Source organism: Trichomycterus rosablanca, chromosome 21 (assembly GCF_030014385.1).
Source record: "Trichomycterus rosablanca isolate fTriRos1 chromosome 21, fTriRos1.hap1, whole genome shotgun sequence".
Lineage (NCBI taxonomy): Eukaryota > Metazoa > Chordata > Actinopteri > Siluriformes > Trichomycteridae > Trichomycterus > Trichomycterus rosablanca.
Genome location: NC_086008.1, coordinates 10,504,147 through 10,522,327, shown reverse-complemented (window position 1 = coordinate 10,522,327; position 18,181 = coordinate 10,504,147). Strand labels below are relative to the sequence as shown.

General features: G+C 40.9%; 1 protein-coding gene across 1 annotated transcript in view; it reads left to right on the top strand.

The window, feature by feature from the left end:
• adgrv1 (adhesion G protein-coupled receptor V1) overlaps window positions 1-18,181 on the top strand; it is a 176,827-nt gene that overhangs the window by 80,641 nt on the left and 78,005 nt on the right. The window contains exons 60-79 of the mRNA XM_063017738.1: window positions 25-148; window positions 255-393; window positions 2,114-2,299; window positions 2,406-2,641; window positions 3,313-3,461; window positions 3,564-3,762; window positions 4,931-5,150; window positions 5,452-5,691; window positions 5,789-5,938; window positions 7,046-7,522; window positions 8,615-8,758; window positions 9,641-9,812; window positions 9,929-10,064; window positions 10,727-11,574; window positions 13,089-13,206; window positions 13,651-13,822; window positions 14,252-14,494; window positions 15,829-16,236; window positions 16,618-16,802; window positions 17,523-17,775. Of these exons, the coding sequence (XP_062873808.1) occupies window positions 25-148; window positions 255-393; window positions 2,114-2,299; window positions 2,406-2,641; window positions 3,313-3,461; window positions 3,564-3,762; window positions 4,931-5,150; window positions 5,452-5,691; window positions 5,789-5,938; window positions 7,046-7,522; window positions 8,615-8,758; window positions 9,641-9,812; window positions 9,929-10,064; window positions 10,727-11,574; window positions 13,089-13,206; window positions 13,651-13,822; window positions 14,252-14,494; window positions 15,829-16,236; window positions 16,618-16,802; window positions 17,523-17,775 (4,799 nt within the window). The remainder of the gene's footprint in view (window positions 1-24; window positions 149-254; window positions 394-2,113; window positions 2,300-2,405; window positions 2,642-3,312; window positions 3,462-3,563; window positions 3,763-4,930; window positions 5,151-5,451; window positions 5,692-5,788; window positions 5,939-7,045; window positions 7,523-8,614; window positions 8,759-9,640; window positions 9,813-9,928; window positions 10,065-10,726; window positions 11,575-13,088; window positions 13,207-13,650; window positions 13,823-14,251; window positions 14,495-15,828; window positions 16,237-16,617; window positions 16,803-17,522; window positions 17,776-18,181) is intronic.

Below are 18,181 nucleotides of genomic sequence, written 5' to 3'. Positions count from 1 at the left end.
GTTTTTCCTGCTTTGAACAAATAGACGTGGCATCTATTGTGATTAGTGCTGACCATGGTGCACTGGGTTTTGTGGGCATAGCTGAGTCCTCCAGGAATGTCCTCATTGGAGAACCTCATGGCACCTACAATGGGACAGCTCTGGTCAGGTACAACTTTTTTTATATTCTCTTAATTTTTTTATTATTTTTTTATTATTCTCTTTGTTTTTTTGTTTATCATCATGTGGTTTATGTGTGTATTTGTGTGTTTTAGTCTTGTTAGAGGACCAGGCATTTTTGGTGAGATTGAGATATCATGGAACATCGTGCCAGCTGTAGCCACTGAGTTTATGGAGATCTCTGGAAAAGTTATAATGAAAGATCAGCAGTCTGGTGCAATAATTCAGCTAAAAGTAAGTAAAAGACTGAATTGTATTTTTGTTTTACTTTTATTTAACTTTGCTTGATGTTACTTTTAGTGTGTGTGTTTTCTTTAAACATTCAGTCTATGTCTTAGTTTTAGGTAAACTAACAGATGAAAGTTTAGGTTGAAAGTGAGTGGAATGGGATTATTCCACCAGTACACCAGCTCTGGCTCAGCCGGTCGGTGGGGCGCCCTCTAGCGGACACAATTGGCCATGCCAGCAGCAGACAACAATTGGCCACCAAAGTCTGTGGGTGGAAAAGGACGGGGTCCTTGAACGCAAGTGGAAGACCAATTGGCTACACTAAATTGGGAGAACAAGAAGAGAAAATGCATAAATAAAATTGCAAAAAAAAATGATTTAAAGGACTCTCCATCTTAAAACACATTAAACAAATTATCATTTATTATTTTAGAAATATTTATGATATATGTGTATTTTATTTTAAATTTAGTCATTAGTTTAATAATTAGTTTTTGTTAATTAAAATAGTTAAATAAAAACAGACAACACTTTTAATCCCTTTAAATCTGTTTTAAAGTTAATTATTTTGCTGAAATATACGCTAATCTTATTTTATTAATCTTTTGGGCATTCGGGACACCTATTGTTGTAGTTCTGGATAGTCCAGGGTCTTAGCTTTTATAATTTATGACACTTTTTCAAAAGGAGCTGGGTCTGGACTGTAGGCAGGTTTGTCTAGCACCTGCACTTTCAGTTTACAGAACACTGTTTTTATTTACACTTTCCTTACTTTCCCAACATTTTTACATTGGGTTTATAAAATAGATCAGGGCAGTGAGTAAGTGTCTGTTTTATTTAATTATTGCATAATGATTGTTCTTGTTTTTCATTTAATAATAAGGAAAAGATGGCACACCACTATGCCAGAAATATTAAAACATTGCAGAGTAACAGTTTTAAATTCATAGCACTCCTAATTAGACAGTGTTTTGCAAACTTTAATGGATTATATGTTGATTATATGTTTATTTTTTTCAGTTTTTAGGATTTTGGAACAGTATGGTCAATGTAATAGCAGTTTAAATTATTTGTTTGATCAAAATGCTTAAGGCGATGGTTCTTCCAAAAGCTCTTTACATTTTTAAACCTTTTCATGTAAAATAAATCATGGCAGTGAATAATTGTGTTTCTGCTTTATTTAATTATTCTATAATTATTTATTATGCAATCAGTGTTTTTGTCTGTATAAAGTGGAAACAGATTTGATATTTAAGGTATTTCTTGTGGGAGAAAAATATTTATTTGGACTAGAATTATTAACACACAATCAGTTTTACTACTTAGAACATGTAGATATGCTTAGGTCACGACTGCCAGTAGTCAGTTCCAATATTCCAAGAGTACTGCTACAGTGGAATGTTACTGGATGTGTATGTGGTGTATGTGGCAAGAACTGCGTCAATAGCATTTTATGACCTTCAAAACCAAGTTCAAGCTGGAATTCTCTGTTAACTGAGGAAATGTCTATTGCCCTACTACATAAGCATGATTACTTTCCTCCCTTCTTATCACATTTCCATGTATAACGTCAGTGTGATCCTTCTCTGCAGACAAGAATAAAACTCTTTTCTAATCATAATCCAGTCTCTGAGGAATTTCATTAAGAAACGCTGTAAGGATTATTACAAATTCAGTACAAAAAGTTACCAATATGAGCAACTAAGATACTTTGTTCCTCTTGCAGGCACTGGACGATGATATCCCAGAGGACAAGCGCCTATACGAGCTGACTCTTACCTCTCTGACTCCCGGTTTAGAGATCAACCCCAGCAGACAGCGTGCCACCATCACCATGGCAGCCAGTGACCTGCCCTATGGCCTTTTTTCTTTCTCCCAGGCCTTGCTGAGCGCACCAGAGGACGTTGGATTGGTAAACCTCTCCTTACAATATTAATATGGCTCTTACAATATTAAATGAATGAGATCAATACTGCCAGTTTAAGACGGATAACCCGCTAACCATGTTGTTTTTGTAGGTGAATGTAACAGTGGTACGCACCATGGGGGTGCTGGGTAGCGTATGGATAAGCTACCAAACACAAGATCACACGGCAGTGAGCGGTCTGGATTTCGAGCAGTCATCAGGCAGGCTGCTGTTCGGCCCGAACCAGAGCTCCCGGTTCATTACCCTGAAGATCCTGGATGACTCCCTGGCGGAAGGACCTGAGCAATTCTACCTCAACATCACTCAGGTTCAGCTTGTCAATGACAGGTACAGAAAAACAGGGCACATTTAAGTGGACACCTGACCTTAGGCAATGGTCAGGTATTGATAATGGAGGAAAAGGAAAAAGCTAGGTTCACTATTAGTGTTCTAATTAATCCCGAATGGGATGACATGGGGTTAAGGTCCAGGCTTTGTGCCTTACACAAACTGTTGGCACAGAATGTGAAGCATGTTATTTATTTTATACACCTGGATTTAATAATTAGGCATGTCCACATACTTTTGACTTAAATAACACTCATAAATTGAATGATAGAGTAAATGCAGGCTACAATACACAGCACAGCCTAGCTTAACAGTTGAATGTAAACCTAGAACATCCAGCGACCCAGACAAACGCTTCCACAGAATTGGTTGGGAGTTTTCCAAATTCAGTTACCTGAGTCATGTTTTTAGCTGCTTTAGACCTCGACATATTGGACATTTTGACTAAGCGATTGCTAACTGAATTGCTGTAGGATTGCTAGGACCACCTCATAGTGCAATTTAACCAATAAACGTGAGGCACTTGAACTCGATGCAGATTGCATATTACACTGGAAACGGCTCATTTCAGGGTTCGTGATGCGATTTTCTCGCTCGTGAATTAGGCAGGGCCTTAGTCATGACCCTTGTGCATGAACCCTTGTTTCTGTATGCTCTCTTTCTACCCTCAGTACACTGGACTTCACCATCAAGGATCAAGGTCTGCAAATTGACCAGCGTCCAGCTATTGGAAACATTTCGTCCATCATGATCGACATCCAGAAGAATGACAATGCTGAGGGTGTCCTAGAGTTTGACCCGTCCTATGTGAACATTACTGGTACACACACACTTTCACAGCTTTCTGCTAGCATTAATAGTTGTGACCACTTACTGACCCCTAATCCTAAAGAATTCTGTCTTTCTTATTAATTGCTCACAGTTGAGGAGGACGTGGGGACTGTTTCTATCCCTGTCCTGAGGAAAGTGGGTACGTATGGGCAGGTCGGGGTTGATTTCATCTCCAGAGGCTTGACCGCCCAGCAGGGCTCTGATTACGTCCTGCTTAATGGCACCATCGTATTCGGACACGGCCAGAACCTCGGTTATATTAACGTCTCCATAGTGGATGATCTGGAGAGGTAAGAAGGTCATGTATTATTATTTTGGGTGGCTTGGTGGGTAGCACTGTCGCCTTACAGCCAGAAAGTCCTGGGTTCGATTCCCAATCTGGGGTTTTTTCTGTGTGGAGTTTGCATGTTCTCCCCGTGTCATGGGTTTCCTCCGGGAGCTCTGGTTTACTCCCACAGTCCAAAGACATGCTGTCAGGTTAACTGGATATACACAATTGCCCCTAGGTGTGTGTCCAATTGAATTGCACCCACCGTGACCCTGACCAGGATAAAGTGGTGGTAAAACAGAGTGAATAATATTAAATTCCAAAAATGAATACATGAATAAGCTATGTATTCAGACATCAGCTGTGTATAAGGAACAGTTTGACATATCACTCCTGAGTCCAGTGATTGTGTGATTTACACCACTCCAGTTAATACTAGGCTTAAACATGGTGATTTTCAGATAGTTCTCAGCTGCTCTGCCCCTTCCGACGCATGCACAGTCCTCAACCCCTTCTTTTTCGCCCATGCTTCAGTGGACTCGCATAAGAGGTGCCTCGGTCTGCTTGACCCCACCCACTTAATCCAGCCTTTTTCCCCTACTCAGCAGTCTGCTGCAGGCACTGCCAATTGCGCACACTAGATGGCGACCGGTAGCAGAGCTGAGATTCGAACTGGGGTGTTCAGAATCTCAGCGCTGGTGTGGTAGCGGAAAATCCTGTTGCACAACCTGGGCAGATACATTTAGGTTCTGCAACCTTCTGTCTATTGCATGTCTATAGGCAGTTGTAGCCTTGTGGATAAGGTATTGGACTAGTAATTGAAGGGCAGTTGTAGCCTAGTGGTTAAGGTACTGGACTAGTAAGCAGAATTTTGCTGGTTCAAACCCCACCACTGCCAGGGTGCCACTGTTGGGTCCTTGAGCAAGACCCTTAACCCTCATTTGCTTAGACTGTATACTGTAAGTTGCTTTGGATAAAAGCGTCTGCTAAATGCCATAAATGTAAATGAAAGGTCACTGGTTCAAGCCCCACCACTGCCAGGTTGCCACTGTTGGGCCCTTAAGCAAGGCCCTTACCTCTCAATTGCTTAGACAATGTACTGTCACAGTACTGTAAGTCGCTTTGGATAAAAGCGTCTGCTAAATGCTGAAAATGTAAATGACCATATGCTGTGTCTTTTATTGTTCCAGGGAATATATTGAAAGGTTTGAAATCCAGCTGACCGCTGCCACAGGCGGTGCTATACTCGGCTCCCGACTTATCGCCCAGATCACCATCGCTAAGAGTGACTCACCCAGCGGACTGGTCCGATTCATCAATCAGAGTTTAATCTTCGTCCCAAACCCTGACCGTGTTATGAGACTCAGCCTTGTACTGGAGCGTTTTGGTGGACTGGTGGGAAATGCCACGGTAATGATGTCTAGACAGTGATGTCATATTATCGTCTGTTTTAAATGACGTCATAACATCTGCACTGTTTTTCCAAGAATTTTTATGTTAAAGAAAATCTGTTAAGAGGTTTTAATTACATTGAGTAATGTGGTCATGGGGATCATATAAATAAATAAATACAATTTATGTGGGCTTGGGACCAACACTGGCAAGTGCACCATCTGATGGCTGGACTGTGGTGTTCACATACTTTTAACATATTGAATTAAGGTTTTTTATAGAAGCTGATTCATTTTGAACTGTGTGGTTTCCTTTTCAGATAACATGGAACATTTTAGGTCCAAACTCAAATGAGGTTTTGCCAGCTGTGAACACAGATATTAGTGAACCAGTCGATGGATCGTTCCAGTTCAGAGACGGTGAAGGAGGAATGCGTTCCATTCATCTCCAGATTTTGCCTCATGGTGAGGTAGAAGTGGAAGAAACGTTTGTGATCAGACTTAGTATCTTTTCCGGGGACATGGACATTGACCCCAGAGCTGGTTCTGTAACACTTCGGGTAGGCTGTATTAATTTTAACTTAAATCTACCTTAAATTCTAGCTTGACCTGAAACTTTTCATATAACTGTATTGACCAATCATGTTTTTTAAACAGATTGCAAAGTTTGGGGATCCGAATGGTATAGTGCAGTTCACAGAGCAGGAACTGAAAGAGCGGGTCTACAGCGAACCTGCTGACCATGAAGGTCCATTCAACATCTCCCTACTTATCACCCGCAGAGAGGGAGTCATGGGAAACATCACTGTGATTATTCCTTTTTCATTATTCCTTTTTCATAGTAGTGTTATGATTATTAGTATTATCTCTATTATTATTATTATTGCTTTTATTATTATTTTTATTATTAGTAGTAGTAGTATTGTCATTGTTATTATTGTTATTTTTATTAATATTATTATTATTATTATGGCTATTATCATTATTATTATTAGTAGTATGATTATTAGTAGTATTATCATCATTATTATTTTTATTAGTAGTAGTATGGCAATTAGTAGTATTATCATTGTTATTATTATTTTTTTTATTATCATTATGGCTATTATCATTAGTAGTAGTAGTATCAGTAGTATGAATCATTAGTAGTATTATCATCGTTATTATTAGAAGTATTATTGTTATTATTATTGCTATTATCATTATGCTTCATTTTATTATTATTGTTGGACTTATTATTATCTTTATTATTATTATTATTATTATTATTATTAATGCTATTATTATTATTAAGGCTATTATCATTATTGCTTTTGTTCTTAATATTTTTATTATTACTGTTATTGCTGTTATTATTATTATTTTTTGTTATTATTGCTGCTCTATTATTATTATTATTGTTATTATTGTTATTATTATTTTTGTTATTGCTGTTAATATTATTTTATTATTATTATTATTATTATTGCTGCTCTTATTATTATTGCTGCTCTTATTATTATTATTACTATTATTATTATTTTTGTTATTGCTGTTATTATTATAATTTTTTTATTATTATTGCTGCTCTGTTAATATTATTATTATTATTGTTATTATTATTTTTGTTATTGCTGTTATTATTATTATTATTATTATCATTATTATTATTGCTGCTGTATTATTATTATTATTATTATTATTATTAGAATTAGCAGTAGTAGTAGTATTGTTAATATTTTTATCATCATCATAATTATTATCTGCATGACTATTATTATTGTTGTTATTATACCAACAGCCATAATAATTTTAAAAAAATGACATTCAAAGGCATTAATTTTAGAAGATTTTTACTTTAACACCGTTCTTTTTTAATGTGTGTAAGCAGGTATTCAGAAATGATTATCAGACTCAACTTTTACTTTTTTGCAGGTATTCTGGGAAATTCTCAGTGATTCAGACACTTCAGGTGACTTCGCCGCAATCCGGGGCTCAACCACTATCTTGGCTGGCCAGCGTGTGGCAGAGATCACTCTCTCCCTCCTTCCTGACAGTGTGCCCGAGTTGGAGGAGACCTACACAGTTCGCCTGATCTCAGTAGAAGGCGGCGCTGAAATTGATGCCAACCGCAGCAGTATCCACCTCAGAGTCCGTGCCAACGATGAGCCGCACGGCGTGTTTGCTCTTTACACCGATCGCCAGGCACTACTTGTGAATGCCACAGACCTCAGTAGGTACCTGGTTCTGAACATTACCAGGCTGGCAGGACTGTTCGGCCGTGCCAGTGTTGAATACAGGATCAGCTATCCAGCTTCTGGGCAGAGCTTTACTGAGATCAGAGATTCCGGCAGTGTTGTGGTTAGGGATGGAGAGAGGTCTGCCAGTGTCGCTGTGCCAGTTAGTACCCAGGTTTGTAATGCAGATGTTGTGTTGATATTTTCTGAATGTTTAAATTTAGTTACTGTTTCATATCATCATACCCTGTCAGAATTTTTTTTCACATATCCAGGCTCATTTGGAAGCACAAAGTCAGCCATTGTACGGTAACCCTGAATCCAAAAATGTTAATGGCCTTGCTCAAGGGCCCAACAGCTAAGATTTAAACCCTCAACCTTGTGATTGATATCCCAAAGCTCTACCCACTAGGCTACCACTGTCCTGCGGCATTAATATCCAATTTTGACTAAATACATTTCAGTCAATTGAGAATTAAGTGCCTTGCTCAGGTGTCCAGCAGTGGAAACTTAGCAGTGCTCGAACCAACAACCTTCTGATTACATTTGACATTTTATCCAAAGTGACTTACAGTACTTTCACAGTATACTGTCTAAGCAATCGAGGGTTAAGGGCCTTGCTCAAGAGCCCAACAGTGGCAACCTGGCAGTGGTGGTGCTTGAACCAGCGACCTTTCATTTACTAGTCCAGTATCTTAATCGCTAGGCTACAACTGCCCGTACTTTACTAGTCCAGTACTTTAGCCACTAAGCTGACACTGTCTGGTATAAGTAATCACATTACAGATCATACACTAGGTTGATTGGCCCCCATCTGACCAATCATTGTGGTGTTTATTACTTTAAAGTGAAACCAGCTCTTGCTTGAGGGTTTCACTACTAGTTGTGCATGAGGTTGCAAGGAATTGTTTCAGGCTGATTCACCACTCATCACATGAAAGTCTTCTTCCTCCTCTTTGAGCATCCAAACAGAAAATCAGATGCCGCTAAATCCGGACTATAAGCTCTCTCAGTCTCTCAGACACGACCAATTACTACTCCTCCCACTCTCACTGTCTCCAAAGAAAATATAAAAGTGTGGAAACTTTTTGAAGATCCCTCGTAAAATAGAATTGTAAGCTTGTTATTAAGATGTTATCTATATTAGCATTTCGCTGGCATGTTACGGTACCCTGGATTACCCCATAGAATACACCAATTCCACCTACTGGTCAAGTTTTTCAGTCCTGTTGTACTGAGTTGATCTTTGGGCTGGTTTTCTTTACAGGTTTTCTTGGTAACTGGTTTTAATATCACTGTGGAGCTGACAAATGTGAGTCTGATCGGGACACTTTTTAGCACTCCACCACGGGTGCAGCTGGATGCCAGGGCTGCTATTGTGTCTGTGCCTGAGGAGGCTGCCAATGCTGAGGTCAGTGCTGTTATTGCATATATATATATATATATAGACTGATCAGCCATAACATTAAAACCACCTCCTTGTTTATACACTCACTGTCACTGTATGCTTTGTTAACCCCCTTTCATGCTGTTCTTCCATGGTCCTGACTCCCCCAGGACCACCATAGAGCAGGTATTGTTTAGGTGGTGGATGATTCTCAGCACCGCAGTGACACTGACATGGTGGTGGTGTGTTAGTGTGTGTTGTGCTGACACAGCAATGCTGATGGAGTTTTTAAACACCTCACTTTCACTGCTGGACTGACAATAGTCCACCAACCAAAAATATCCAGCCAACAGTGTCCTGTGGGCAGCGTCCTGTGACCACTGATGAAGGTCTAGAAGATGACCAACAGCAGCAATACATGAGCGATCGTCTCTGACTTTACATCTACAACGTGGACTAACTAGGTAGGAGTGTCTAATAGAGTGGACAGTGAGTGGACACGGTATTTAAAAACTCCAGCAGCTCTGATCCACTCATACCAGCACAACACACACTAACACACCACCACCATGTCAGTGTCATTGCAGTGCTGAGAATCATCCACCACCTAAATAATACCTGCTCTGTAGTGGTCCTGTGGGGGCCCTGACCATTGAAGAACAGGTTGAAAGGATGTTTAGAAAGTATGTAGAAAAACAGATGGACTACAGTCAGTAATTGTAGAACTACAAAGTGCTTCTGTATGGTAAGTGGAGCTGATAAAATGACAGTGAGTGTAGAAACAAGGAGGTAGTTTTAATGTTATGGCTGATTGGTGTATATATTTATATTATATATAAAGGCTGTTTTATTTCTACATACAGCATTACATGCTTTAAAGCTCTTGGTTATTGCTGTTTTTTCCAGGTGGGCTTTTCCTCTTTGGCCCTGCAGGTGTCTGATGTCGTGACCGGACGCTGTGATGCATTAGTGAGCAGGACGGGTCTCTATGGTGACGTGAGCGTGCATTGGAAAGCTGGATTTCCTCCTGGCCAGAGTCCGTCAGGTTACCAGCCCGCAGTCATCACCCCCAGCTCAGGTTAGTTGGCATCAAACATACAAACAAACAAAGTGTGGGACACAAATACATGATAATTGTCAGTTGTTGTTTTTTTTTTCACATCTTTGATTAATGCCGTTTGGTTTGGTCTGTAGGCACCGTGACCTTGTTACATGGCCAGAGAGGAGCGTCTATATCTTTTATGGCTTTGAGTAATACATCTGTGCCTGTTGCACAAGCTGTTCACCTGGCCAGCATAGAATCCAAGTCACCGGGTGGAGCCAAATTCAGGTAATTATTAAATTGAAATAAAAAATTTTTAAGTATTATGTCTTTAATTTTATTAGTTTGTCACACAAAGGAGCCAAATTCATGTAATAGTTACTGATATTTTACTCGCTCACTCACTGTCTAAACCGCTTATCCAATTAGGGTCACGGGGGGGTGCTGGAGCCTATCCCAGCTTTTTCAATGGGAGCAAGGCACACAATAACACCCTGGACGAGGGGCCATCGCAGGGCAGACATACACACACCCATTCACCTGTAGGGCAATTCAGTGTCTCCAATTAACCTGACTGCATGTTTTTGGACTGTGGGAGGAAACTGGAGCTCCTGGAGGAAACCCACACAGACACGGGGAGAACATGCAAACTCCACACAGAAAGGACCTGGATTGCTCCGTCTTGAAATCGAACCCAGGACCTTATTGCTGTGAGGCAACAGTTCTACCCAGTGCTACCCTGGCCTCAATGATCATACAAAAACAAAGGAGAAAAGATAAATGATTTAAACCTAACATTACTGTACATACTGTCAGTAATAATGATGCTGTTATGCATTACTTAAAGTGAACAGAATTATAACAAAGGAGACGATCCTAATATTCTTTAGTTGGATGTTCTTGTAGGACATTGACCCCAAACATACATTTGACCTGTGTTTTGTGTTCAGGCCTGGTCACACCGTGGCGGAGGTGGAGCCGTTAGGTCTTTATCAGTTCGCTCCAGGTTCTCGGCATCTCATAATTGAAGAGGACGTTCAGACCATCACGATCTACATCCAGCGCCTTTATGGCTTTCGCACCAACCGCACACAGCTGTACTACAAATCGTCCCCGGGTACCGCCCATCCCGGTGAAGATTTTGTCCCGGTAAATGATGGACGCCTGCTGTTTGATGGCCTGCTAACATCTGCGTCTATCAACATCTCCATTCTGGATGATTCGTTAATGGAACCCAACGAGACGTTTTATGTAAACCTGACTGACGTCCGCGTTCTCGGTGCTAACTATCCGCTGCCTGGTGCGTATCCACGTATCGTGTCTGTAAACAGCATTTCTACCATCTCTATTCTCGCCAATGATGTCATCATAGGATTCGGATTTTTGAGTATCGGCCCTGCTTTGATCCGCGCTACTGAAGACGGACAGGGAGGGGTGCTGTCCCAAAAAGTTGGCCTGAGAGTGCGCAGGACAGCAGGGCAGATCGGTATGATAAGCGTCCGGGTTCATGCTTATGCAGGAGGCTTGGTTTCTCCAGATCTGCACGGCGCTCCGTTCCTCCAGGAACTCAATGGGACATGGGCGAAGGAAGGAGAAGACTTTACACTCCAGTCGCAGGTGGTGACTCTTTTAGAGGGGCAGACGGAGGCTGAGGTCAGCCTCTTCATTCTGAATGACCAGGAGCCAGAGGCACAGGAGGTCTTCTTTATCTACCTGAGTGAGCCTGAGGGGGGAGCACAGCTCGTCAGCTCACCGGATGAATTAGGATTTACTTCTTTTGCCAAAATAATTATCCTCGGTAGGTACAGCGAATGTTGTCTGGTGTAAAATTAATTCCTTTTGAACTGACAGCTTTTCTAAAGTCAGTTTGGTCTTATTTTTTTTAAACTTTCTCATTTTTTTGTCCAAAAACCTTATCTATAAAATAATGTTATTTTAAATAAAAAAAATAAGAATTCTTTTTGAATTAAATATTATAATATAATAATAAAAATTATATTTTTAATAGATTACAATAAAAATATAAAATGGGCCCCAAAATATAAAGACAAAATTAAATAAGCAGACAGAAACATAATACCTATCTTCCTAAAGTCAGTTTGGTCTTATTTTCTTAAAACATGGTTTAAACAAAGGTGTTACAAGTAAATGTAGCAACAAGAGCATATCTAAAATCTAAATATATTTTTTAAATATATTATATTTTGGTCCAAAAAACCTTACTTATAAAATAATGTTACTTTAAATTAAAAAAATTATTTTTTTTTTTTACATTAAATAATATAATATAATAATAAAAAATAATAAATGGTAAATGGTTTACAATTAAAATAAAAATGAAAATATAAAATGGTCCCAAAATATAAAGACAAAATAAAATAAGCAGATATATATTTCTATGAAATATATCTATGAAATAATGTTATTTAAAAAAAAAAAAATTATTATTTTTAAATTAAGTAATATAATAAAAAAATAAATAAAAATATATAATGGTCCAAAAATATAAAGACGAGATAAAATAAGCAGACATAAACAAAATACCTATCTTGCCATAAAATTACACTTGTTGAACATGGCATTAAAAATAAAATAATAAATATATAATATATGATAATATACGTATAATGAATATACATAATATATAATATATATAAAATATAATATAATAAAATAAACAGATTTACAAATTACTTACCAATATATGAACAAAAGTATTAAGACACCACTAATTATTGAATCCATGTGTTTCGGCCACAGCAATTGCTAACAGGTACAATAAATCAATTATATAAAGGAAATTATTTGCTTCATACTTTGTAGCACCAGTTTAGGGAAGGCTATTTCCTGTTCCAGAATGACTGTGCCCCTGTGCACAAATCAAGGTCTATAAAGACATGAACTGGAACATTAATTGAGGCTGTCTTGACCAACATCAAGACTATCATGCCCAGTTATACTCTCTTTTGACTGAATGAGCACAAAAGTCTTGTGATAACCCTTCAGTGGCTGCTACTATAGCTAAAAAGATTATATAGATGTCACTTTAAATTGAACTGACTCATCAAGCTCATGGTCAGGTGTCCAAATACTTTTGACCTTACAGTGTATGTATATACAGTATATACCTCATAGATCTGGCTTTTAACTTAGTAGAAGTTAGTTCCTTCACCAGGCACTGCAGTAGTTTGTGTATATGTGTATCAGAACCTCATTTATGTATTTATTTAGCTGTGAATTACCTTAGTGGCAGCTGTAGCATATCATCATGTCTGACCTTATTTTACATACTTTTATTATTTCTCATCTCAGGAAGTGATCATCACAATGGAATTGTGGGCTTCACTTTGAGATCTCAGTCAGGTCAGGTTCTGGATGAAGATTCTGACAACAGGACAACCAGACTCTTCCTCCAGAGGCAGGAGAACAGGTACACATCCACCCGTCAGCACCGGCTCCCTGGCGGCTACACGAACCGTGATCGGCATGTTGTTCGGGGGTGCTGGAAAGGATTTCTCATAACTGATGCAATTATGACCTCTGCTGGCTGATTGATGGCACCTGCACAGAGTTGAGGAATAATGGGATCAGGGTGTGACTCTCCGTGTGCAAAGCTGATTCACATATGAACTCGCCTTGTGCAGGTGAAAAGATGCAGTCGGCTACTGCACACATGTCGGGGGGGTGTTAGTCACGACTCTCCTCAGTGAGGAGTGGAGGTCAGCATCAGTAGAGAGGAAGCGTAATGCAATCGGGTAATTGGATACGACTAGATTGGGAGGAAATAAATAAATAAATACCACACTGTATTTGGATGCTGTAGAATGAGTTGATGTTTTGGGCTACAAATACACTGTGCTTGTGTGTTACACAGGGCGTTTGAGGATGTTTTCGTGTACTGGAGGGCCACGTTTAGCCTCACGGCTCAAGCTGTGCTCAGTCAGGGTGTGAATCTGACCAGAGAACTACAGCAAACCTCCGGCCGGGCTCTGTGCAGCAGAGGAGAGGTGCTGTGCTTCCTTGATCTGGAGGTCCGACCTGATCAGGTACAAAAGCATGCTAATGCTAGCTAGCATTTTACTTATTCATCTACTGCTTTGTTTTATGGTCCTTAAGCTGCTTTTATTGCATTTTTATTCTTTAATCAGACTGACTACTGTTCTTTTTAATCTTCTTTATAGAATGTAAAGCTAGTTTTAGCATTTCCCATACACCACAGCCATAGTATCTAAGCATTTAATTAAGTTTCTGTCCCTGGTTAGAACAATCCTGCAGCCAAGTTATTAAAAGTGGATTATCAAAGCTGTATTTCTCATTAAAAGAAGGTCAGTAAAAATAGATTTTACTCAGTTTTCCAGTTCCCTTGATGTAGGTCATCAGAAGAGCCACAAATTGAGAAAGCCAGCCAGCATTTTTAAGCCAGTTTATTTCAGATCTGTTTGAACCCCATGTGGTCTTGTGTTTATGATTCGTAGGACCCCGAGTTCCAGATCTGGTTCCTGGTGGAGATCTATGAGGTAGGCGAAGGCGCTGCCATTAATCAGAGTTCCCGTTTTGCCAACGTGACCATGCTGGAGAGCGATGACCCACGGGGGCTGGTGTACTTTGCCGTTGGCTCCCGGCTGCCTGTGGTCACGCTCAAAACTACCAGAGTGACTCTGCAGGTCTACAGGCAAGCCAGTGTGGCATCAGCTATCTCTGTGAAGTACCGAATCCAGGTAGGGACTCTGCTACAAAGTAAGCAAAAGTTTATTTTTGTCCGTATTTCTGTAAGAAGCCCAAGTGGTGCCTACATTGATAATTTGCTAGCACACCAGCACTGAGATTCTGAACTTCAAGAGTACTAGTCTTGGCTCTGCTATCGGTCGGCTGGGCGTCCCCTAGCAGTCACAATTGGCAGTGCCTGTAGCACATAAAATTGGCCACTAGTCTGCTGGGTGGGAAAAGACCAGACTAAAAAAAGGGTGGGGGTCTTTACTGCTGTGTAAGGACCCTGGTTTTAGCCCGAGGTGCCTGTACAGAAATGAAGGAACGTGGAGATCAGTGCATGACTCTCCATGTGCAAGACTGGTCTCATGAGTGAATCCACCGAAGTGCGGACGAATAACATTTACATTTTAGGCATTTAGCAGATGCCTTTATCCAAAGCGACTTACATTGCAGTTACAGTATACAGTATGAGCAATTAAGGGTTAAGGGCCTTGCTCAAGGGCCCAACAGCAGCAACCTGGCTTGAACCAGCTTGAACCAGCTTGAACCAGCTTGAACCAGCGACCTTCTGATCACTAGTCCAGTACCTTAACCACTAGGCTACAGCTTGCCTCATCGTAGCCCCATCGTAGAATAAGAAGGGGTCAGTGGACTATGCACTTGTCTGAGAGATTATACCCCCGCAGACTTATGGCAACAGTTTGGGGAAGGCTCTTTGCTGCACCAGTGTTGAATCATGTGTCACCAGTGTTGAGTCATGCTGAAACAAAACAAGGGCGGCTCGGTGGGTAGCAGTGTCTCCGGTCTGTGGAGCGGTCTGGGTCCTTTCTGTGTGGAGTTTGCATGTTCTCTTCGTGTCTGCATGGGTTTCCTTCGGGAAAAACTTGAACTGATGGATCGTTGATTTGATTTTGAATCCATTGGCCTGAATGTGTAGGAGAAGCTGCCCTTTTTGCTGCTATAACAGCCACCACTCCTCTGGAAAAGCCTTCCACAAGAATTCAAAGTGTGCCTGTTGGACATTGTGGCCATTTGGTCAAAATGGCATTTATGAAGTCAGACAGTGGTGTTAGACGCAAAGGTCTGACAAATAATTGACATTCCAGTTCATCTCAAAGATTCTCAGTGAGGTCACGGTCAGAGTTTTGGTCGGGTCACTGGATTCCTTCACAGTAAAGTTGTGTACAGGGTCATAGCCCAAGTTAAAAGCATGTAATTTATGTATTTCTTTTTATAATCCTGTATCAATATTGTGACAATAATGCCTATTAACAAAGGCTGTCCACATACTTTTGGCCACTTTTCATAAGTGTCATGTGATTTTCTCTCACCTGTGCCGCAGGAGCTTCCAAAGGCCGAGTCTGTGGGCCCCACTCTGATCTGGCCCGCCGTGGCTGGCATGGACTTCGTCATGGCTGACGGTGAGCTCACGTTTGAGGTTGGCCAGCAGAACGCCGCTCTGGACGTCACCCTGACACCCAGCGCGGGCTCCTCCAACCCCACGCCCAAACGCTTCCGTGTGCTTCTCTCCGACGCTACCGGAGGGGCGAGGGTTCACCCGGTGTACGGCGTAGCGAACGTGACTTTGGTTGCAGATACGGAGACGCAGGCTGTGTGGGCACTGCTGGATCAGCTCCATCAGCCGCTGGATGAGACGGTGGTGGACCGTGTACTGCAGGGACTGATCAATAAAGTCAGCGTAGATATGACACGGGAACAGATGACCGCAGTGCTGGATGCGTTGGGGAAGGTGAGGATGAGTGTGTGTGGATACCTTCCCTAAATGTTGTGTTTAGGTTTTCAGTCACATCTATTGCCAGTTAATCAATTACAGTGGAACCTCGATTTAACGGACCTCCGTTTAACAGATTTCGGATTTAACGGACAAAATCTGGATAACCGATTTTCCCGTTCGATTTTTTAAAATTCCTGCGAGAAGCATACCGAGACCAGTAGTGTTAAGTAATTGTTCACATTAGTGAGTCTTTTTTTTTTTGTAGGTAGGCTCTCTTTGTTCTCGCCTTTTTCTCAGTGTTTTATGCTTAATTTTTGGCAAAACGTAAGGAAACCATAAAAATGTCTGAACTGATTTTTCACCCTGAATAATTTATGTCTCTCATGCTACAACCAGATCCTGAGCGAGGCTGAGCAGACTCCACTGACAGACAGCAGCCGTGGTTTGACCTACAACCTTCTCTGTGCGCTATCCAAACCAAGTCGCGCAGACACTCTAGGCTTGAGCCACCTGGCCGGGATAGCCGAACGCTTTGCCTTCTCGCTGGTTGGTGACGCGCCATGCAGGACGGAAGGTCAAAGGTAAAGGCTTTTGTTATACCTCTGCATCTGTCTGCATCTGTGTGTATTTGTGCAGGTGTTTAAAAGTCTAGATCAAAGTCTTTCAAACGTTTTCTAAACCAGCGGTTCCCAACCACCGGGCAGCGGACCGGTACCGGTCCATGGGTCATTTGTTACTGGGCCGTTTTCACTGCTTATATTTCGGGTGTTATTGTTTCGTATCACTCCTAGGTGGGAGCATTTTACATCATTTGTAAGCAGTATAATTAAATCCTCCCTCCCCCGCCGGTCCGTGAAATGATATCTTATATGGAACCGGTCCGTGGTGCAAAAAAGGTTGGGTTCCGCTGTTCTAAACTACCCACATTTTGTCCATGATTTTTACCGTGACCCAGGCAACACAAAACAATGCATCAAAACAAAATATACTTAAATAATAAAACGTAACGCGTAAGCCTCCACAAGGGGGCGTTCATGTACAAGTTGATTTTGTGTTTACGTGCCTGTTCGCTTGTGCCTGTGTTTGTGTATTTAATTATTATTCTTTTTTTGTTTGTGGCGTGTGACTCGCCCAAGAGTCCAGATTACACATGCTTATTGTAGCCTGCTTTTCCATGCAAGCACACATTACATATGTATATTAAGTAGCTTCCCAGGTTCATGTGTTTATTCTCATATGACTAACAATTAATGTACAGTACTTAGTTTTGACTTTGGTTCATTTCTGCCCTTTTTTTCCAGAGGAAAGACCATCCTTGATACTTGTCCTTACTTCACCATCGCTGCCCTGCACTGGTATCCGACACAGATCAACGGTCACACTTTTATAGGCACGAACGGAGACACTTTCACTCTGCCCGAAACCTTGCTGGAGGTGCCAGTAGTGCCAGGGGGTGGCATTGCTTCCTCTGCCTGCCAGAAAGTGCACTTCATAGAGTACAGTACCGAGCACTGGTTCCTCACCAACAAAAAAGCCAGTTCTCTGAATGACAAGGTGATCTCTAGTTTATAAAGTGTTAGTTTATATAGTGGTTAAGGAACTGGACTAGTAATCGAAAGGTCACTAGATCAAGCGCCATTGTTGCCAGGTTGCCACTGTTGGGCCCTTAAGCAAGGCCCTTAACCCCTAATTGCTTAGACAACATAGTGTCACTGTCCTGTAAGTGTCTTTGGTTAAAAGCGTCTGCTATATGCCGTAAATGTAAAAAATGTAAAGTGTTAGTTTTGGGGTGTCCACCTGGTGGCAGTGTTGGTCTGTTATTTTTTTTCACAGCTTGGGATTTCAGTGATGTCCTCATCACTGATCGTTTTGTGTGACTAGATGATTTAAACTCATGTTAAACAAAGTAGAGACCTTATTCTTCACATAAATTCAAGCACTTTGTAATGTTTGCATGTTC